This window comes from Ziziphus jujuba, chromosome 1 (assembly GCF_031755915.1).
Source record: "Ziziphus jujuba cultivar Dongzao chromosome 1, ASM3175591v1".
NCBI classification, from domain to species: Eukaryota; Viridiplantae; Streptophyta; class Magnoliopsida; order Rosales; family Rhamnaceae; genus Ziziphus; species Ziziphus jujuba.
This window is the reverse complement of record NC_083379.1, coordinates 40,186,944-40,210,264: the sequence shown is the minus strand read 5'-3', so window position 1 is coordinate 40,210,264 and position 23,321 is coordinate 40,186,944. Positions and strand designations below refer to the sequence as shown.

The following is a 23,321-nucleotide window of genomic DNA, read 5'->3' as shown; positions in this document are numbered from 1 at the left end:
CTTAGGAGCCTGTTTTAGACCGTATAATGCCTTTTTCAATAAATAAACCTTCTCCTCCTATCCCTTGACTTGAAATCCTTCAAGCAGCTCTACATAAATTTCGTCTTGAAGATAACCATTGAAAAAAGTAGATTTCACATTCAACTGGTAAATCTTCCATCCTTTTTGTGCAGCCAAAGCAAGTGATATTCTGATTGTATCGAAGCATGCTATTGGAGCAAAGGGTTCTGAAAAATCTACTCCAAACACTTGACTATACCCTTTCACAACTAATCTGTCTTTAAGTTTATTTACAAAACCATCTACATTAAATTTGGTTCTGTAAAACATTTGACTCCAATGATGTTTCTATGTTGAGGTCTATCCACCAACTCCCATGTGTCATTCTTCTCAATCATCTTAAGCTCTTCTTCCATTGCTTCAACCCACTTGTCATCCTTCTTTGTTTCTTTAAACTCTATAGGCTCAAACACAGCAATATTACATCTTTCATAAATATCAGATAATAACCTTGTACCTCTATTGGTTCATCATCTATGTTATCATCCATATTTTGTTAAATTTCAGACTGCTGCTCCTTTACTCCCTCCTCCCAATTCCATTGTCTATCTTCTATGAATGCGACATCTCTACTTACAAGAATTTTTCCATTTTGTGTTGGAAAATTCTATAAGCCTTGGATGCTTTACTATATCCAATAAAGACTCCTGGTTCCACCTTTTTATCGAGTTTATCTCTTTTCACTTATGGCACATGAGCAAAACAAAGAAAACCAAAAGTTCTTAAACATTGCAGGTCTGGTTTGTAACCAAACCAAGCTTCAAATGGAGTTCTTTTCTATAGAACACTAGTTGGCAATAGATTCAGCAGATAAACTGCAGTATTTGCAGCCTCTGCCCACAGGTTCTTTGGTAGTTCCTTTTCATGAAGCAAACACCTTGTCATTTCCAAAATACTTCTATTTTTTCTTTCACTTACACCATTCTGCTGCGGGGTATATGAAGCTGTAAATTGGTGCTCAATGCCCGCTTCATCACAGAAAATTTTGAAACTATCACAAGTGTATTGCTTTTCATTGTCTGATCTGATTGTTTGCAAACTGTAACCACTTTGATTTTCTACCCAAGTTTTATATTTCCAAAAAAATTAGCAATTTCAGATTTAAATTTAAGAAAATAAATACAACAGAATCTAGTATAATCATCAATAAGTATAATATAATATTTACAGCCATTTAAAGAAGATGTTTTTAGAGGTCCTTCAACATCTGTATGTACCTCTTGAAGTTTGTGTGTTGGTCTTCATGTAGTTTGAGGAAAGGACCTTCTAACTTGTTTTCCATATTGACAAACCACATAATTAGAAAATTTTATCTTCTAGTAATGGTACTCTTTTTACCATATTGTGATTCTGCATGTATAGAAGTCCAGCATGATGGAAATGGCCTAGCCTTTTATGCCATAATTTTGCATTGTTTGCACTGCTTGGAAAGGCTATCTGCTCACCTTCCATTAGATTTAGAACAAAGCTTTTTGCTCTTATTTTCACCTTAAAAGCATCTATTCCTTTTATATCTTTAATCTTGCACCATTTGTCTTCAAATATAACTTTGAAGCCCTTCTTAATCAGCTGTCCAACACTAAGCAGGTTTTGGTCAATATTAGGCACATATAAAACATCAGTAATATACTTCAAACCTGATAAGCTTTCTAAAAACATAGTTCCTTTGCCTTTGACTGAGATGTATTCCCCATTTCCAATCCTTACTTTGGAAATTTCATTTTTTTCGAGTTCCTTGAAAAACTCTAGATCATTAGTCATATGATGTGTGCAACCACTATCAATCAGCCAAGAATCATTAGAGCTATTGCTAGTTGCAAAACTAGTTGCAACAAATTGCTGCTCCTTTTGATATTGCTCAACAAAAATATTTATTTTTCTTTCATGTTGTTGTGACTTACAGATTCTTTCCATGTGCCCAATCTGACCACATTTCCTGCACTTGACATCTGGTCTCCACCAACACTTCCTTTGTGGATGGTTAGTCTTTTTATAATATGGGCAAGGTGGATATGTTACCTCATCTTTTTTGTCATTGTTTTCAGTTTTCTTGCTGTTCTTCTTCTTATTGTCCTTCTTGTCTTTGCCTCCTCTTGAATTATGTGCCTTTGCTTGAAAAGCACCCTCTACAGATTCTTCTTTTCTTATCATTCTCCTTTGCTTTACTAATTCTACCAAGGATATACTTGACAAATCCTTAGATTCTTCTAATGAAGAAATTTTAGACTCATACTTTTCAAGCAAAGTCATAAGAATTTTTTATACAATTCGTTCATCAGAAAAATCCTTACCCAGCAACCTCACCTTTTTTACTATGCCCAGCAACTTGTCAAAGTAGTCTTTGATGGTTTCTGTCTCCTTCATTTTTAGCATTTCAAACTCCCTGATCAAGTTAAGCACTTTTATGTTTTTTGTTCTTTCATTGCCTTGGTATTCGTTCTTGAGATAATCCCTAATAGCCTTTGCTGACTATAGATTCATAATTCTTGTAAATATGGTGCTTGAAACAGCAGAGAATAGGCATGCTTTAACTTTGGACTTCTTTGTCTTCCTCTCTTTGTGAGCCTTTAGTTGTGTTGTTGTTAGATTTGCTGACAATGGCAGAACTTCATAATCCTCCTCTACAGCCTCCCAAAGATCTAATGCCTCAAGATGGACTATCATTTTAAGAGCCCAAGCTTGATAGTTATCACCATCAAAAGTTGGTGGAACAACATGAGAGAATGTTGTTTCAGCTTCCATTTTTGAAGGTTTTTTGTGTTTCTGGTCTTTTAAGTTCTTGCTTTGGGTTTTTATGTTTCTGGGTTTGTGTTTAGATTCACTCAGCTCACAAATCTCTTAGGAAGATGGCTCAGCTCATAGATCCCTCAAAAACTAGCTCTGATACCAATTTGTAGTTATAAGACACCAAAAAATTGAAGACCAGAATATATATTTTATTCATTGCATTGCACTTTATATAGAGCTCACATTTAACAGAAAAATAAAAATATTTCCTAAACACAAGGCATGACTAACAAATTCCTAATTTCTACCCATAAACAAAAGAACGTAACAAATAAAATAACATAACAGCATAAATCATAACAAATATCCTAAAGACTTGGTTAGCTAACAGCATAACATATATTCTAATGACGTGGTCAGCTGATAGCAGCACCATATGCAGCTGCTTAGGCCCTATTGAAATTAATGGATACGTGATTCCTTTCAAAACTAAGGTAATAGTGAATGCATAGGAAATTAGGGGAGATACAAGCATTGAACAGGCCAGAGACAGAGAGCATTGTTGCAAAGAGGTTCATTGATAGCTATGTGGATTTCAAGTTGAGTATATCCCATTTGGAGTTGGAAGGACAATTTACCTTGGCATGTCATTTGGTCTTAGCAATGTTGAGCTTGCACTTGCATTGTTGTTGTATCATTTTAATTAGAAACTCCCAAATGGAATGAAACCTGAAGAACTGGACATGACTAAGACTTTGGCATCACTGTCGGAAGAAAAGATGATTAGCAAGTGATTCCCATTGCTTATCATGATCCTTAATCTATTTCAAAGTCATAAGAAGGGTTAACAAAGTGTATCATCTCTTATGTTTTTATATTCTAAATGTAGTAGTTGTATCTTGCTATTTACTTATCCCATGTTATGAAAAAAACTATAAAATATTATATCACAAGTTTATTTAGTAATTCAAAAACATATATTATATTATGTTAAGTGATTTTGTTTAAGCCCAATTAGAATTCCTCATTAAAACAGGAGTCTCTAAATAGTTTGACAAGTTTGATATTTGAAGAGCATTATGAATCATAAACAAAAATCTTATAATGTATTTGGTAGCATATAGGATCTCAAAATGACTAGAAAGAAAAAATATCTACAAAAGGTAGTTGAATTGAAACATTAGAAATTAATCTTGTCCAATTCCATCCAAATGAACCACCAAAAAGGGTAAATTGATGATTCAACATTGGCTAGTACAGTTTCGATATTTTTGCTATATTAGATTAAATTGATTTTACTAAATGAAACTTGAATTTCTATGGGTGATGAGTGGCTGCTGAACTATAATATTATTTGGTGTTTGATTTTTTCATGGTCAATATCCAACTAGTGGACTAAACCCCTATCAAATTTCTAGTACTAGGACTGAAGGTTCGGCATTAGTGGAGAAAAGCAGACAACTTAGCCAAAAAAGGGTTTGAAAAGCATGGTGGAGAGAATTCCTTAAACACACCCAAAATATTAACCAACATTTTAGAAATGACACCTAAGTCACCTGTTATGGTATAGTCAATAATGATGGCTTAAGGGGGCTACCCTCCTAGGTTTTATATTATTGTTTTTATCATTTTTAGAATATATATTTTTAATATATAAGAAGAAATAATAGAAATCAGACCAAAATTAGTGATTAGATAATTTAACAAGCTAAATAAGAATAAAAGTTAATATAATTATCGAAGGGTTTTTGCATAGTGCAAATAAAAAATGTCAAAATGATATAACATTCCACCTCACAGTATGATTATTCCAAGTAGAAAGCAAATTGAAACACGAAATAATTATTTAACATGATCAAGAAGTCAAAAGATGCAAAAATCCCACCCTAACATTTTGTATATATATATATAAATATGCACTTTGGACAACCATTAATTTAATAACCTTTTAAACAATAGAACTCATTTTATACTTTGTTCATGGAGCTCCAATTATCTTCCTCCTTCCCGATCCTTTTAACTTTCTTCGTCTTACTGTTTATGGTTTTAAACATATTGAAAAGATCAACAACCTCCTCTCAATCAAATTTAAGCCTCGGCCCACTCTTTTAATTTTACCAAAACAATATTTTTTAACCTCCTTCATTTTTCAAGCCTCCATTTTAAACATTTTTTCATATATTATCCAACACCTAAACTTTGGACAAGTTTCAATGTGGTGGTTTTGTCTCCAGAGTTTGCCAAAAAGATTATGAGAACCCGTGATGCTATCTTTGCATCTAGGCCAGAAATTCTTTTTTCGCAGATCATGTCCTATAATTCTACCAGTGTTGCATTTTCACCTTATGGTGACTATTGGAAACAAATTCAAAATATCTGTGTGCGAGAGCTTCTAAGCACAAAAAAAGTTCAATCATATCGACCTATTAGAGAAGAATAGCTATCTAATCTCATTCAATTCATTGGTTCACATGCTGGATCAACCATTAATCTTACTGAGCAAATTCATTCCACAGCATGTGGCATCACCTGAAAGGCTACCTTTGGTAAGAAATCTAAAGAATAAGAAAGATTTGTATCGGTTGTGGGGCAAGTGATAAAAGTTGCAAGAGGTTTTAATGTTGAAGATCTATTTCTTTCCGTATATTTGCTTCATCTACTCAGCGGATTGAGGCCAAAACTTGAGAGGCTACAATGAGAGGTTGACAGGATAATGAACATCATCATCAAGGAACACAAAGAGGACAGGGAAAGAAGAAAAGATGGGGTAATTAAAATAGATGAAGGTTTTGTAGATTTTCTTTTGAAGTTTCATGACCGCTGTGATCTAGATCATAATGAGGTTTCCCTGACTTCTGATAACATCAAATCATTACTAGTATTATATATGTTCATTTTTCTATTGAAACATTATTGCTTTTCCTATGTCTCTATCAAATATCTTTACTACAGAGTTGAAATTAACTGCTTCCTCATGTTTGTGAATCATTTCAAACTATAATTCATTTATTCTTGCTCAAAATGTACACCTTTAATAAGTACTTTTGGACATTAATGATGCACAAATATATGGTAATGGATTATAGCAGAGGAATGGTCAGAAACAGAGAGCTAGTGCGAGTGGTTCTGGTTATGGATAATGGTCAAAACAAAGAGCAAGTGTAAGTGGTTCTAGTTATGGATCCCTTTATCCCTGATATTGCATAATGGATATTTCCTTCTTAACAAGCTATCTCACTATTATATCTTGCTATCCTTTTTTGTTGATGAGCTCATCCTTAGATGATAAATTAGATGAGTTTATCTTCTTCCTCTACAAAGATATTTTTACTCCTTCTTTTGAGCTTCTCAACCTAACTAAACTATATATACACCTTTTAATAGCTCGGCTCAAATTCTTCTATAGTGCATTCCTACACCTCATTGGGGTTAGCTTATTCTTTCCCTGGATAAATTCATCCTCATCCATGGATTGTGTAAATAAAATTTGAATTACCAAATGAATTCATAAATTACCTTTCCCAAATAGTCTATTTTTCAAAATTACTTCACATTTCAACAAAAATTGACATGGTATAGAAAAAACATGGCTGGATATGTTTGCTAGAGGGAGCGAGAAATTAGCAACTGCTATAGACTGGGCAATGTTAGAAATGATAAAACATCCAAAAATGATGAAGTAGGCATAAGAAGAGGTTAAGGAAGTGTTAAGCAGAAAACGTTCAGTTGATGAAACGAGCCTTAATGGAATGAAATATTTAAAGTGTGTTATAAAAGAGGTTTTGAGATTACACGCTCTTGATCCTTTGCTGCTTCCAAAAGCATGCAATGAAGTATGTGAGATTAATGGGTATGGGATTTGATGCGATTCCACCCGAGACTACTCGACCGACAACCCGCTGGGGTGCTGACCCAATACAAATGAAGGTGGGACCGATCACTAGGGCCCAAGCCAAGAAGTTCAAGGACAATCTTGCTGTCTTCATACAAGGAATAAGTCATAGTCAAGAGGGGTTGGCCACATCTAAAGAACCAAGGCCTGTTTTACTCATACAAGCAATAGAAGCCAAAACAGGGTCGGGTGACGTTTTTGGTGATAATAAGGAGGCCGGGTTGTATGAATTGGAACCCCATCCTTATGGGTTCAATTCATATGGAGGATGAGTCATAGAAACCAGCCAAAGCAGCTTCAAAGCCGACCAACAAGGTGGTTTGCGCACAAGGAGAAGGAAAGGCCGGATTTGCTGTATTCCTTGCTGGCTTTACTGTATTTTACTGTATTAGCCTTTTCTCATACTTCCAAGCAAGGGCAACGTGAGGAACTTCACAATAAGGTTATTTGGCATCCTACAAAGCATATTGAAGCTAATTTGGAGCTCAATTTGGTCAAAGATTGGTCAAAGTCAATTTAGTCAAAAAGCTAGTATTATAGTTTCCTAATTTTATTCTACTTTTTGTTTTAGGAAACGACCATTACTTTTTAGTTTTTATTTATTTATTTTCTGGACAAATAAGTTTAGGAAAGTTATTATTTTATTATTTTCATTGTAAATTAATTAATTCCTAATTCAAAATAAAGGAATTAATTAATCCAAATTAGTTTAGGAAAAGGAAAGTTTCGGCCAAGGTAAACTTCTTCATTGTGTGGCCGGTTTTTCCTAGGGTTTTTAGGGTTTATTTTGTTTCTTTCAAAGCCTATTTAAAGGCTTATTTTTCAATAATAAGAAAAACTTTGATTTGATAAAGAAAAATACTTGTGAGATTAATTATCTCTTTGTTCTTTGAGAACACCTAAAACACCATTAGAGAATTGGTTGTTTTAGCTTGACTTATCAATAGGTTTTCCATCCCCTATTGTGGCGTCTACATTATACCAAGGTTTCTAACCATAGGTTGGTTAGGGGTTGAGGTCCATTCCATTAGAACTTGAACTTAATCCGGGCTAATATAATACGGGTTTAGGAGCAGGTCGTCCTAGGTTCGTATCAGGATTCCTATCAAAACTAAGGTGATAATAAATGCATATGCAATAGCAAGAGACCCTAAATATTGGACTGACCCTGATAGCTTCATCGATAGCTTATGTTTCCATTTGGTGCTGGAAGGAGAATGTGTCTTGGTGTGTCATTTGGTATGATCAATGTTGAGCTTCCGCTTTCATGGCTGTTGTATCATTTTGGAAACTCCTAAATAATTTGAAACTTGAAGAACTAAACGTGACTAAGAGGTTTGGCATCACTGTCCGAAGAAAAGATGACCTGCTTTTGATTCCCATCGCTTATCATCCTTAATTAAATTCACCTATTGAAAAATTTCCCATGGGGAAAACTGAATAAAAAGTTTCTTTTTTCTTTTATACATTTTAGGACCTAGGATTTGGAAGAGAAAGAGTTAGTATATAACATTGCCAATAAGCTATACTGTAAATGCTTAATTTTTTATGTGCATATTCTAGATGATTCAACTCTTAATGCCTGAATGAAGAAAAATGGAAAGACAGGGATGAGATAGTCTATAGTACCATGATTTTTCATCTATCTTACAGTGTTCTAAGAAAAGTAAATGACTCAAAAACTACCTCTTCAATCAGAAAAATGTTGGAATAGTTATATTTGGTTAGATCTTTTCCATATAAGATATACTGCTAGAAAATTTCTTTGGGTTTAGAATGAATGCTTCAAAGGATTTAGATGAGAACCTTGATGAATTTAATAGACTGGCATTGGTTTGGCAAACTGTAATGAAAAATTTATAGATGAGCATTTTGCTATTATCTTATTAAATTCAATTCCTAATAGCTACAAGAATCTGAACAATGTTATCAAATATGGGAGAGAGGTTCTCATAACAGATGTTGTAATAAGTGCCCTTAAATCTAAAGAACTTGAGATGAAAATTGTGAAGAAAGATAAGTCAATTGGAGCGGGAATTGTTACTAGAGGAAGAGGTTCTTTTATAAATTCTAAGAGTTATAAAAATAAAGATAGAAAAATTTAGAGGAAAATCTAGATCTAAGTGGCGGACTAGAGAAAGGAAATGTTATTATTGTCAAGGAAAGGATCATCTTCTTAAGGATTGTTAGAAAAGAATAAACAAAGTAAATAGAGAAAAGCACTATGAAAGTGGAGATATTGCTGTAGTGAGGGGTGAAGATGAGATTGGAGAAGTACTGAATGTCTCATGTGAACAGACTAGTTAAGAACATCTTATACACCAAAATAAAATGGCTATGCTGAAAGATGCCATAGGCACAACTGTTTATCTCATTAACCGGCTTTCTACAAAACTCTTCACAATAATTCCCCTTTTCATATTCATTTAACAAATCTCCAAACTACAAATTGTCAAAAAAAAAATTGGGTGCCTTTGTGATCCTTGGTTGAAATAGTATAATTCACATAAACTTGAGTCCAATTCAAAACCATATCTCTTTTTAGGCTATGTACCTTCTTAGAATGGATATAGATCTCTTGATCCTTTAACTGATAAAATATATGTATCATGGCATATGGTATTTATCAAGTTTATCTTTCCTCTCAAGTCCAATTGTTTTTCTACCCACTCAAAAAATTGTAAAGCCTCACCTTCTGCCCTGTCACCTATCCTAGTTTCTTATCCACCTCATCAACTACTACCATTCCCTACTAAAACCTAAGCTTCCAAGACTTCTACTCCAATCGAACCTCTCTCCATGCATTTAACAAACATTTCCTTACCTTCTCAAAATCCAGAGTCCCTATAAGTAGTCAATCCAACTTGGTTATGAACTCCTCTCCTTCAATACACTCATAAAATTCATTTACAGATTCCTCTATGTGTATCCTCCCATGCAGCACGTAATCCTTCTCCAGTGTCTTCCCAACAATCCACACCTGCTACCCCCTCTCCTCCTAAATGCATACACAATATGCATACTAGATCCCTCAACAACATCTTTAAACCCAAGCTGTACTTCTACTTGGCCACAAATTACCTACCCTCACCTCAAAAGAACCACGAACTATTGCCTAAGCCTTGGTAGACAAAAACTAGTTGGCTACCATGCAAAGTGAGTATCAAGCGCTTATGAAAAATAACACTTGGGAATTAGCACCTCATTTTCGTGGTCAAAATATTGTTGGTAACAAATGGGTCTTTTAGATAAAGAGAAATCCATATGGCTCTCTTAATTGATACAAGGCTCGTCTAGTGGAAAAAGGTTTTCATCAATGACCTGGTGTTGATTACTCTGAAACTTACAGTCCTATGATCAAACTCGCCACCACACGCATTATCTTATGTCTTGATCTTACCAACAACTGGCAAATTCATCAGTTAGACATCAACAATGCCTTTTTGAATAGCACACTGGATGGTGAGGTATTCATGAACCAGCCTTTAGGCTTTGTTAATTCATCTAAACCAACCTTTGTTTGCAAACTCAAAAAGGCTCTTTATGGACTCAAAAGTGCACCCCGAGCTTGGTACCTTACTTTAAAATCCTTTCTTCTTCATTTTGGCTTTAAAAACTAGGGCTTTGATTCTTCACTATTCTACTACACTCATAATGGCTACATATTGTACTTATTGGTCTACGTAGATGATATTACTATTATAGGAAATAGCCCTTCATTCGCCCGATAATTCATTCATGCTCTATCAAGATGTTTTTCTCTAAAGGATCTTAGTGCACTTCATTAGTTTTTGGGTGTGGAAGTCTTACAGTCCACTACTAGTTTGTTGTTCTCCCAATAGAAACATATCCATGACATACTTGACAAACTGGTATGAGTGGCACCAAAGAGTTCCCCACACCGATGGCATCATCCTCTTCACTTTCTCTTTTTAATGGACAAAACCTCTCAAATGCAGCTCAATACAAACAAGTTGTTGGCTCTCTTTAATACTTGTCTATCACTTAGCCTGACATCACCTTTGTTGTTAATAAACTAGCCTAATTCATGCACAAGCCCATGGAAGTACATTGGAGTACGGCCAAACGAGTACTAAGATACTTCAAGGGTACTTCTAATCTTGGTTTCTTTCTATATCGCTCCTTGCCTCTCTCCCTCCATGCATTTTCAAATGCTGACTGGGTCTGAAACAAAGATGACAGGAGTTCAACCACAGCCTATATTATTTTTCTAGGTGCCAATCCCATTTCTTGGACATTAAGAAAATAAAAGTCCATTTCTATGTACTCAACCAAAGCTGATAAAAGGCTACTGCAAATGCCACTGCTGAACTTTGCTGGGTAGAGAATTTACTCACAGAACTTGATATTCCCCTCTCCCCACCACTAGTACTCTAATGTGAAAATTTAAGGCTACATATCTCTATTCCAATCCTTTTTTTCACTAAAAAATGAAGCACATTGGTGTAAACTTCAACTTTTTATGATAGCAAGTTCAATCTAGCACTCTTTCGGTACATCATGTCTCCACATGTGATCAACTGGCTGATATCTTAACCAAATCTGTCCCTCGGTCATTGTTCTTGGCTAACAGGTCCAAAATTCATGTTCTTCCAAGACCACAAATTTTGAGGGGGCATAATGGCTCATAACAAATTCATCTTTTGTTCTTAACTGTAACAACCTATGTATAGCCTTATTATTTCTATGTTTATCTATTGTACCTGCTTTTTTGTATTTCTATGGTGATTCAGTACATTAATAAAATATAGATTTCATACCGCAATCTTTGCTTTTCTTTAAAGTGTCCAGGAGAAGAGGTCTAGTTGATGAAACATGGCTTAGAGAGATGAAATATTTAAAACTTGTTATGAAAGAAATGCTAAGGTTACATCCTCCAGCTCCACTATTGCTTCCAAAGGAATGCAGAGAGGGCTTTGAAATTAATGGATATGTGATTCCTTTCAAAACTAAGGTGATAGTGAATGAATGGGAAATTGGGAGAGATACAAGCATTAGGGGTGGGCTCGGTGCGGATTGGTTCGGTTTTTGGGGTTTTTTTAAACCTAACCGACAAATTCGGTTTGGGTTAGTTACATAACCGAACCGAACCGAACCCAATATACAACCCGAAACCGACCGAACCGACCATACTTGATTGGTTTGGGTTGGGTTTGCGGTTTGGGCCGATCTGGGCTTCGTGTTGGGCCTCGGCCCAAATTGTATATATATATATATTTCGAATTTGGTATTTTTTGGACTAAAATTGTATAAAAAAATTTTTAGGCCTTTTTAATCATCAATCTATATTTTAAATTAGATATTCTTTTCAAATTATTCTTTAAATTAAATAATTTTAACATACATCCATCCACCTAAACAAAAATACCAAATAAGTTAATTATTAAGCATCAAACATATTAAATAATACAACACAAAATCATACAACTATAATACAAATCTACAACTACCACCACCCAATTATAAACCATACATCAACAAATAAAGTATATAACAAGTCTACAACCATTATTAGCAACAAAATAAAATACAACCCATATTTGAAATCTAAAATTTTAAAATAAACTTATAATTAAATAAACTAATAATCCATAAAAATGAAAATTATTTTAAATATTGTTTTCTTCCACATTCTCCATTGCTGAAAAGCCACCAGCAGCAACCACAAGCTCACTACCTCAATAAACCAAATTCCATTCATCCTTCAACAAACATTAAAATTATAAATAAACATTAAACATTAAGCATTAAATGTAAAGAATTAGCAATCAATAAACATTAAGTGTATTACTAAAATATTATCTAACTTAAAAGATAATTGATGATTTGGAATTAACAACAAACTTACCAAGTAATCATATATCAATTAGGTGGAGGTAAACTTTGTTTTGTAACCCAAGATGCTCCTAAACAAATTAAAATATGATATTAGATTAATTAGTAAGCTAAAAGAAGTTGTAAATATTACTAAAAAATTTTAAAAACTCTAAAATAGATAATAAAAATAAAAGTACAAATAATAATAATAAAAAAAATGCTTACCCGATTCAATAGAATCATAATATGCGACATCTTCTATTGGTATTTCAACTCTATAATCATACGTCATAGGCTTTGATTGCAAACAATTTTGAGAACAAATCAAAGCCTCCACCATTTTTGGACCCAATGAACTTCGGAATGCATCAAGAATACGCCCTCCGGTACTAAAAGCAGATTCGGATGCTACTGTAGAAACTGGAATGGCGTATACATCTCTTGCAATTTGAGATAAAATTCGATATTTTGTCCAATTATTTTTCCACCAAGCCAAAATATCAAATTTCTCACTCTCCACATCCTCACATGGATCAAACAAAAATTTATCAACCTCATTCTTTATTTCCAATACATTTTTCTCCATTTTTCTTTTTTTAAATTGTGATTCTTTCAAACGCCGACGATCATCTATGCTTCCATCATCCAATGAATCCATCATCATCCCACTTTGTTGTGCTTGCATTGATTGACCATCATTTGAATTTGATACTTTAGAACTCCCATTCATAGAATCAATTTCCTTATAGAAGTTGTAAAGGTTAACTAAAGTATCTTTTACATCCCTAGTCAAAGATTCAACCATACCACTTTCATAAGCATCCTCAAAAAGATATGATACATATTCCAGCTTATATCGTGGATCAAGCACAATGGCAATAAGCAACAACTTGTTGACATTTCCAAGTGAACCCCAATATTTGTCAAACTTTATCAACATTTTCTTTGCCATATCGGCCATCAAATGATTTTGACTATTACTCCATTCAACAAGTGCATTATACATCAAACTCAATTCATGAAAACATATATTAGAAGTAACAGTCAAAGAGGCACTAAACTTTAAGGTAACTTCATAAAAAGTAGCAAGAAATTTCACAAAAACCCTTGCACTATCCCAATCTTTAATTAGAGGTGGTCCGGCTCTCTTCCTTCCTACTTCATCTTCCTCAAAATATCCAAGATAATGTCCATCAGCATCTATCATCCTATCAAAACCTTTTTGATACTTCAAAGCCAAGTTCAACATCAAATAGGTGGAATTCCACCTAGTAGACACATCCAAAACCACGGTTTCTTTAAATTCAATTTTCTCCTTCTCTACACATTCTTTAAATTTGTTTAACCTTGAAGGAGATTATCGAACAAATCTAATAGCATTACGAATTCCAGCAATACTATCATGGATTTCCCTTAATCCAAATGTCACAATTAAATTTACAATATGTGCAGCACAACGAACATGTAAAAACTCACCATCCAAAACATTTCCTTTCCAATAATTTAATTTTCCTTTCAAAAAATTAACAGCCACATCATTTGAAGAAGCATTATCAACCGTTATTGTGAAAACCCTTTCAATACCCCATTCAATCAAACAATTTTCTATAACCTTACCAATTGTCTCACCCTTATGATTTTGCACAATACAAAAATTTAAAATTCTCTTATGCAACTTCCAATCATCATCAATGAAATGAGCGGTAAGAGTCATGTAATTGTTATTTTGAATGGAAGTCCATGTGTCCGTCGTAAGACAAACCCTTTGCTTCCTCAATGAAAACACACTCTTCAAAAAAATTTTCTCATCTAAGTACAACTGAAACACATCTCTAGAAATTGTTCTACGAGATGGCGGTTCAAACTTAGGGTTCAAAGCATTACAAAACTTTCTAAACCCTTCTCCTTCAACGTGGCTAAATGGTAACTCGTCCATGATGATCATTTCTGCACATGCAAGCCTACATGCCTCTTTACTAAATGTTGTACTCATAGAGACCAAATTGCTACTACCACTTTCAAATGAAAGAACTTGTTGCTTTTTATCCTCCATCCTATTAGGGTATTTTTTGCATTGGTTCATCAAATGGTTTCGCAATGTACTAGTTCCACATCTCTTGGTATTACATGCATAATCTACCCCACAATGTTTACATTTGCACCTAGGATTATTTGGATCATTATCTGGAATTTTTTCAAAATGTTCCCAAACCCAAGATGGAGCCCTAGAAGGTTTTCTCTTTTGCGTTTTATAAGGTTTATCCAACTGTGAAGGTTGAGATTCAGCTTTATCTGATTCATTTAAATACTCTTCCAATTCATTAATATCATACAAATCATTATGGCCCTCATCCATCTAGAACCTATTAAAAACAAAATAAACATATTGAAAAACATATATACAAAAAAAAACAGCAGCATAATCAAATTTCATGCACAATTCCACATATAAATTATGAAAATGTCACAAATAGATTTTCATAACAAGTTCTCACCCATTTTCTATGTCTACAATTGTCTGAGAATATTTAATGGATATGTATATTATATATAAGTAATAAAATGTAGGCCATGCCTATTTGTCAACAATACTAATTAGAAGAAAATGGATATGATGAAAGCAATGCCATTTGTGAAATATGAATGAAGTACCGCTAGTGAAGAAAGTCAGACAGAAATATTTAATACCAATTGAAAATTTTCCCAGAACTGGTAGTAATGAAAATGGATTCATTAATGGTACTAGTAAAGAAAATTTTAGTCCCTTTTTTTTTTTTTATTTTGTACCCAAAACAGGGAAAGTCTAAGAAACAATTGCAGCTGATATGTTCATGGAAACTTTTCTTCTTCTGCCATTATTTTGAGACCCCATAAAATGTTTTTTGGCCATGTTATTTTCTAGACAACCAAGCAGACAATAATAGCAAAGATCTTTATCATGTATATGGTTGAAAAAAAAATTTTGGTTGAAATTTGGTCCACAATTATGAACATTGAGAGTTTGCTTATAAAGAGAATTTTTGATAAATAATGAGTATTGGGAATAGCTAGCTTTTGTAGCTCGGATTCAATGTCTCGCTTATCCAGTCCAAAAAAAGAGTGAAAAATCATGGTGTTACCTTTTTCATATACAGAAAATTGTTGAGAATAATTCATAATTCTGTTTCATTTTTTGAAACAAACATATAGATGCACTTCATGGAAGAAGATTTTGCTGGTTGGTTTGTGACCAGCTAGTTCTTGCCTAGATTAATTTAATATAAAGAGAAACAAGAAAGGAAAAATTGGTTGAACAGACAGGAATTGGTAGAGTTGGGACCCTACTGAAAATGCCCATCAGGATCTTTTAATTAAGTTTGCTTTTTATCATTAAAATACAAAGCTATAGATATAATATATGTATATATATATACAAATATATATACATATAGCTGTCAAAATCAGCAGGCCAGGTTATATTAACAACTTCACAGCAATCAAGTCACACATCACTTCACAATCTCCAAACTTCACAGCAAACAATTTCATAGCCTATGCTTCACTACACTTTCCAAAAGCAATTTTTGACCTTCCCACATGCAAAAATAACGAGAAAAAGGCTAAGTAACTTACCTCCAAATAATAGACAATCACACAATTGTTTGTGATCTTGGAATTAAACGAAGAAAAGGAATGCTATTCGATTTATGCAAGTCACGATAGGCTGTTTGATTTTATCTACAAAACAGGGGAAAAAAATATATTAGACCACAAAGCAAAATAAAAAAAATAAAATTGCAATACTAATTAGAAAAAACAGAAAAAAAAAGTTTGCTATACACTTCTTCCATCCAAACTCCTGGTGTTAAGACTGATTAGAAAAAACAGCATTCCATAGTTTCCATGTATAATATTTTATGTATTTAAAATAGCATAGATTCTTTAAGTAATGGGAAACAACCACCAAAGGAAATTAAAAGAGAATAAATTCCAGAGAATTAGAAGCTTATCAAACCTGCCACATCTGTTCTACCATTTGGAGAGGAATTAGATTCACTGCCCAAATTAGTGCTGACTGCTGAGAGTTTGAGAAGCCTGTCCAACAGGTGATTCAGGCAAGCTGTTTGGTCCTTGAAGGTGACTGAAGAAGTAGCTTTCTTCCAATATATTCTGCGATTGTGAACAAAAAATGCAGGTTAAGGTTTTTATTCATATTTATCAAGACAAAAAGTTTTAGTTATGCATAAATAATTTTGAGTGACTTGAGGAAAAGAACCTCATATATATAAATATATAATATATATATATATATATATATATATATATATATATATATGCAGCTTGTACTTTAAGTTTAGCTTGTACATAATTATGAACATTATTATGATGAATTTATATAATAATTGGACAGATACTGCCAAGTCCACCATTCAACAAAATAAGCCATTTGAATCAAACAAACAACAATATAAACACTCTGAGTTACAAAGAATAACCAACAAATTTGCAACCATTCTTGGTGAAGGGGGATTTGGAAAAGTTTACTATGGCCAAATAGGTAAGACTCAAGAAGCCGTAAAAATGCTCTCCTCATCCACCGCCCAAGGACATCAACAATTTCTTGCCGAGGTATGCGATTAATTATAAGTAATTCATACAATATCTATTTACATATAGCAATTAGAGTCACACATCCTATATATTTTTTTAAAATCCAGGTAAAAGTTTTGATGAGAGTCCATCATGTAAACTTAACAAAACTGGTTGGATACTGCAATGATGGACCTCATACAGGGCTCATATACAAGTACATGGCCAATGGAGACTTACATTCCCATCTCTCAGGTTAGCTTGGTTGCAGTATTTGCTTGCAATGATTTTGAGTGATTAACCAACACAAGAAAGAAAAAGAAACAAAAAAATAAAAATAAAAAAAGGTTTCTAAATTATTTGTCCTGCTGATGTAGGTGAACGTCCATGCATCTTAAACTTAAAGTGGGAAGTTAGACTTGAAATAGCTAATTCACAAAAAGCTAAAATCATGAAAGAAAAACAAGATCCTTAGCATGATTTTTAACTGGGACCAAATCGTGTAGACCAGGTTTTAACTGGGACAAAAGATTTTATGAATTGCCTCCTTAGCATGAATTGTGAGATGCAAAGATCTATTTAATTTTCCAATCCGAAGGGAAGAAGAAAGGAACGAAAAAAAAATAAAATAGAAGTTGCTAACTCGAAATAAAATAAAATTATGAAAGATTTCCTTTCAATTTCAATCAATCAATAATCACTATAATAATAATAAGAAATATAATGATTTTTACCTGCAGAGCTTGGGAGGGCGACAAGTGGTGGCGAATGGCGATCGGCGAGAGGGCGACGAGTGGACTGGGTCCTGTGCCGGCGGTTGTTCAAGTGGTGGCGTTGCTTGGGAGTTCAATCAGGTGGTGGCTGGCCGGTGGATGCTGCCTGCGAGTGGCGACTGGCGACGCGAGTGCTAGGGCTTCAATTTCATTTTGTGAGAATCTGAGATTGTGTTGAGTGCTATCACTGTTGTGTATTGTGTTTTCATCTTGTAATCCAACGGTGGTAATTAGATGGTGAGAGATCAATGGCTTACAAAATTTCATAGAAATAATTTAATGAAAATAATTTTTGCAAAATGGCTCTTTGGGTATGAAACGGTTCGGTTCGGGTTGGGTGGGTTAAAATTCCTTCCAACCCGTAACCCGAACCGAAAATGTAACATTTTTATATGTATAACCCGACACAAACCGACTAAACAATAAAAACCAACCCAAACCGACCCAAATTCTTCGGTTTGGTCGGTTTTGTCGGGTCAGGTCGGTTTTTGCCCACTCCTAACAAGCATTGAACAGGCCAGAGGCAGAGAGCATTGTTCCAGAGAGGTTCATTGATAGTATGTGGATTTCTAGGGTACACATTTTGAGTATATCCCATTTGGACCTGGAAGGAGAATTTTCCCTGGCATGTCATTTGGTCTTATCTATGTTGAGCTTCCACTTGCATTGCTGTTGTATCATTTTAATTGGAAACTCCCAAATGGAATGAAACATGAAGAACTGGACATGACTGAGAGATTTGGCATTACTGTCAGAAGAAAAGATGATCTGCAAGTGATTCCCATTACTTATCATGATCCTTAATCTATTTCAAAGTCATAAGAAGGGTAAATAAAGTATATTATCTCTTATGTATCTATATTTTAAATGTAGTAGCTGTATCTTGTTACGCATTTATCCCTTAATCTATTTAAAAAGTCATAAGAAGGGTAAATAAAGTATATTATCTCTTATGTATTTATATTTTAAATGTAGCAGCTGTATCTTGTTACGCATTTATCCCTTAACATATTTCAAAGTCATAAGAAGGGTAAATAAAGTATATTATCTCTTATGTATTTATATTTTAAATGTAGTAGCTGTATCTTGTGACGCATTTATCCCACCCAAATGAACCACCAAAAAGGGTAAACTGATGATTCAACATTAGCTACTACAGTCCAATTTTTTGTTATATTATATTAAATTGATGTCACTAAATGAAACTTGAATTTCTACGGGTCACAAGTGGCTGCTGAACTATAATATTTTTTGGTGTCTGATTTTTTCTCTGTCCATATTCAACCGATTGACCAAACACCTGTCAAATTTCTAGTAGGGACTGAAGGTTCGGTATCAATCGACGAAAGCAGTCAACTTAGATCAAAAAAGGTTTGAAAAGCATGATGTAGAGAATTACTTGAACACGCCCAAAATATTAACAAACATAAAAAAATGACACCTAAATCACCTCTTACGGTATTTATCATTTTTAGAATATATATTTTTTAATATCTAAGAAGAAATAAGTACAAATCAGACCGAAATCAGTGCTTAGATAATTTAGCAAGCTAAATAAGAATAAAAGTTAACATAATTATTGAAGTGCTTTTGCGTAGTGCAAATAAAAAATGTTAAAATGTTATAACATTCTACTTTACAGTATGATTATTCCAAGCGGAGAACTCATTTTATAGTTTGTTCATGGAGCTCCAGTTATCTTCCTCCTTCCCAATCCTTTTAAGTTTCTTAGTCTTCCTGTTTATGGTTATAAACATACTGAAAAGGTCAACAACCATAAACTCTGCTTCAAAACTACCACCAGGACCATGGAAACTACCCATTACAGGAAACATGCACCAAATGATTGGGTCTCTACCGCATCGTACATTAAGAGACTTGGCCAAGAAATGTGGACCATTGATGCACCTCAAACTTGGTCAAGTTTCCACCATAGTTGTTTCATCTCCAGAGTTTGCCAAACAAGTTTTGAAAACCCATGATATTGCTTTTGCTTCTAGGCCTCAGATTCTTTTTTCAAAGATAATGTCCGCCGGTTCTTCTGGTATAACTTTCACACCCTATGGAGAGTATTGGAGACAAATTCGAAAAATTTGCATACAGGAGGTTCTAAGCATTAAACAAGTTCAATCTTACCAACCCATTAGAGAAGAAGAGCTATCAAATCTTGTCCAACTCATTGGTTCACATTCTGGTTCAGCTATTAATCTTACTGACATGATTTACTCCACCGCATATGCCATTACTTCGAAATCAGCTTTTGGTAAGAAAAGCAAAGAACAAGAAAGATTTGTATCCGTTATTGCTGAAGTTGTCGAGGTTGCAGCAGGTTTCAATCTAGCAGATCTGTTTCCTTCTGTTCATTTTCTTTACCTAATCAGTGGAATGGGAGCTAAACTTGAAAGGCTGCGTCAAGAGGCTGATACTGTATTGGAAACCATCATCAATGAACACAAAGAGTCCAAGGAAAGAAGAAAATATCACGGGGTTGAGACAGAAGACGATATTGTAGATGTTCTTTTGAAGTATCATGACCGTGGTGATCCGGATCAGTTTTCACTAACTGTTGATAATATCAAAGCAGTGATCCAGGTAAATGAATACTGCTCAATTTTTGCTGAAATTTCAGTCACATCTTGATACTGAAATGTAAGTTTTTTCTTCCTCGTGTATGTAATTTGTTAAATCACCGACTATTTCAAAGGTTATAGCTCATAGAAAATGGGCCTGCCAAATAAATATTCTAATATGATTCAAACTAAAGTTTTCTACTTCGTCCAAAATTTGAAGTGTTATGTCTTTTATGTGGCAAATCAATGATGACAAGCTTTATAGGTTTGTAGCAGACTCTATCAAGGATCCTCAAATATTCTAAGAATCAAGACTTTCAATTATAGCATACAAAAGTTAACCATTTTATAAAAAATGAATAATTAAACAATAGTATGAATTTTGTGGAGGAAATTAATTAAATTTCAGTTTTCGATTATTTAACACGATATATGTTTATGTGAAAAAAAAAAAAAAAATGTTCAGGATATCTATGGTGCTGGGAGTGAGACATCAGCAACTACTGTAGATTGGGCAATGTCAGAAATGATTAAGAATCCAAGAGTGATGAAGAAAGCACAAGATGAGGTTAGGGAAGTGGTTGACAGGAAAGGCTTTGTAGATGAAACAAGCATTAATGAGATGAAATATTTGAAGTGTGTTGCTAAAGAAGTTCTGAGATTACACCCTCCAGCTCCATTGTTAGTTCCAAGGGAATGCATAGAGAGATGTGAGATTAATGGGTATGAAATCCCTGCCAAAACCAGAATGATGGTAAATGCATGGGCAATTGGAAGAGATCCGAAATATTGGGCTGAACCTGAGAGCTTCTATCCAGAGAGGTTCACTGATAGCTCTGTTGATTTCAAAGGTACATATTTTGAGTATATCCCATTTGGTGCTGGAAGGAGAATTTGCCCCGGTATGGCGTTTGGTGTTACCAGTGTTGAGGCTCCACTTGCATATTTGTTATACCATTTTGATTGGAAACTCCCAAATGGAATGAAACATGAAGACTTGGACATGACTGAGAGATATGGCCTTGCTGTCAGAAGAAAACACGATCTGCATTTAATTCCCATAGCTTATCGTCCTTCACCTGTTGAAAATCCACAACCCCATGGTGAAAACTAAGGAATTGATTTGTTTTGAAATTAGCAACTTTTAATGTGTTTCTTCTATGTTTATGAGAATGGGTAATAAGAATTCGGGGAAACCATATAGCCTGAGAATACTCTTGGCTTTTAATATTTGTAAGCTATTTAGCTTCTGTTCACAAATTATTGTCCACTAGGACTGTCTATTTACAAACCAAATGTTTATTTGTGTTTGTAGTTGCTACAGTTGAATAGGCATCCTGAATCATTATAAATTTAATAGAAAGAAAAAAATAAAAAAATAAAATCCACACAATTTCAAATTTTGTTTGATTTAATATATTTGTTTATTTATTTTTTAAATTTATGATTAATTGAGATATCTAATAAATTTTAGATTAATACTATTCAACAAAGTAAATATAACTTTTTAATAATGTCTTAAACACCGGGCTAAAAATTCGATAGAATTATTTGAGACAATAACAAAATTTACTAAATCTCAAACTATAATTTACAAAATTATAATATGGTAATTGGATAGCTTTTTCCCACTTAAACTGTCACTCCAGTGGTTATTCATATTTTTAATAAGTATGTGTCGATACTTGTCATAGACTTTTCCTTTTATTATTTTTGACTAACTAGAAAGACTTTAAAATAGGTGCTTGCTGATGTTGATATTGTTGTTTGTCGTGTCTTTCAAATTTCAAACAAATCTCGGAGACTGAGACATCAGAAATAATCAGGCCATGCCTCCAAAACCATTCGAAGCCACGTGGCAGTATATGAACGGTGCAGTGTTTGTCTATAATTAATTTTCATTTGATAAGTTTTCTTTACGATTTTAAAATATTTCTATGCAGTTTTTTATATATTATTATTTAAGCATATAAAAAACTATAGAATAACTTTATAAAATATTTTTATTATTTAAAATTTCTACAATTCATAAAGTATCAACTAAACTAAAAATATATGTATATATTTTTTTCATAAATCACTTACAAATCAAATATCATTTATTATGAAAATTTTCTACGACACTTTTAAATAAAACTGATAATCATAAAAATTCTACAATTTTTTTTTTTTTTGGGGTTAAAATTCTTTTGAGCAATGGAAGGATGTGTTTGTTAAAGTGTTTGGTTTCAAAAACTTTTCTAAAGATGTTCGATTTTTACTCACTTTTTTGACCCTTAATGATTGATTAATGCCTTAAAATTCAAGCTTTATTTTATTTCTAATGGTTTTTGTTGAAAATTTTAAAGGGAGGGTTTAGATTGGAGTTAATGGCATGTTATTCAGAAAAAAAAAAAAAAAACAAAGTTTGGAGTAATTTTGAAAAACATTGGAATGCTCCATACTAAAATGGAGTGTACCCCATGCTCCACGCTATGCTTCACTCTAAAATGGAGTAAACCAAAGGTCTACTCCAAGGTGCATGCAATTTACTCGGTCCACGCCACACTTCACACCATGCTTCACTCACACCATGCTCCATGCCATGCTACATGCCCAAAATGGACTCCATGCTATGCTTCACACTAAAAGGTCTAAGCTCATACCAAACCAAGCTTCAAACAAAGATAAGCGTGTTGAAGTCTTCTCACACCTTAGTTCGTGCCAGCCAGCAGCTTTACACATGTGGAAAGAAAGAGCACTTTCATAGAGAGGGTGGCATTGCCCCACACCAAAATGGTGTTATCCCTTAAGCTCCATGCCATATAGAATTTTTTGTTTTTTTTTTGTTTTGTTTTGTTTTTTTTTTTTTTTTTGTTTTGTTTTGTTTTTTTTTTTTTTTTACGCTTAAGT

At 33.7% G+C, this 23,321-nt stretch overlaps 1 protein-coding gene and 1 pseudogene across 1 annotated transcript; both read left to right on the top strand.

Moving 5' to 3' along the window:
• Nucleotides 1-5,862: 5,862 nt before the first annotated feature.
• Nucleotides 5,863-18,663, top strand: LOC125420891 (cytochrome P450 71D10-like; annotated as a pseudogene).
• Nucleotides 18,664-19,401: 738 nt separating this feature from the next.
• Nucleotides 19,402-21,641, top strand: LOC107403322 (cytochrome P450 71D11). Its single transcript, XM_016010206.4, has 2 exons — nucleotides 19,402-20,451; nucleotides 20,896-21,641. The coding sequence occupies exons 1-2, from the start codon at nucleotides 19,543-19,545 to the stop codon at nucleotides 21,541-21,543; spliced, it is 1,557 nt and encodes a 518-aa protein (XP_015865692.2). The 5' UTR covers nucleotides 19,402-19,542; the 3' UTR covers nucleotides 21,544-21,641.
• The last annotated feature ends 1,680 nt before the right edge of the window (nucleotides 21,642-23,321 follow it).

Excerpts from the sequence above, each read along its gene's own strand:
- LOC107403322 (XM_016010206.4), top strand. The coding sequence starts at position 19,543 with ATGGAGCTCCAGTTATCTTCCTCCTTCCCAATCCTTTTAAGTTTCTTA. Across the intron at positions 20,452-20,895 it reads ATATCAAAGCAGTGATCCAG|GATATCTATGGTGCTGGGAG; the intron begins GTAAATGAATAC and ends AAAAATGTTCAG.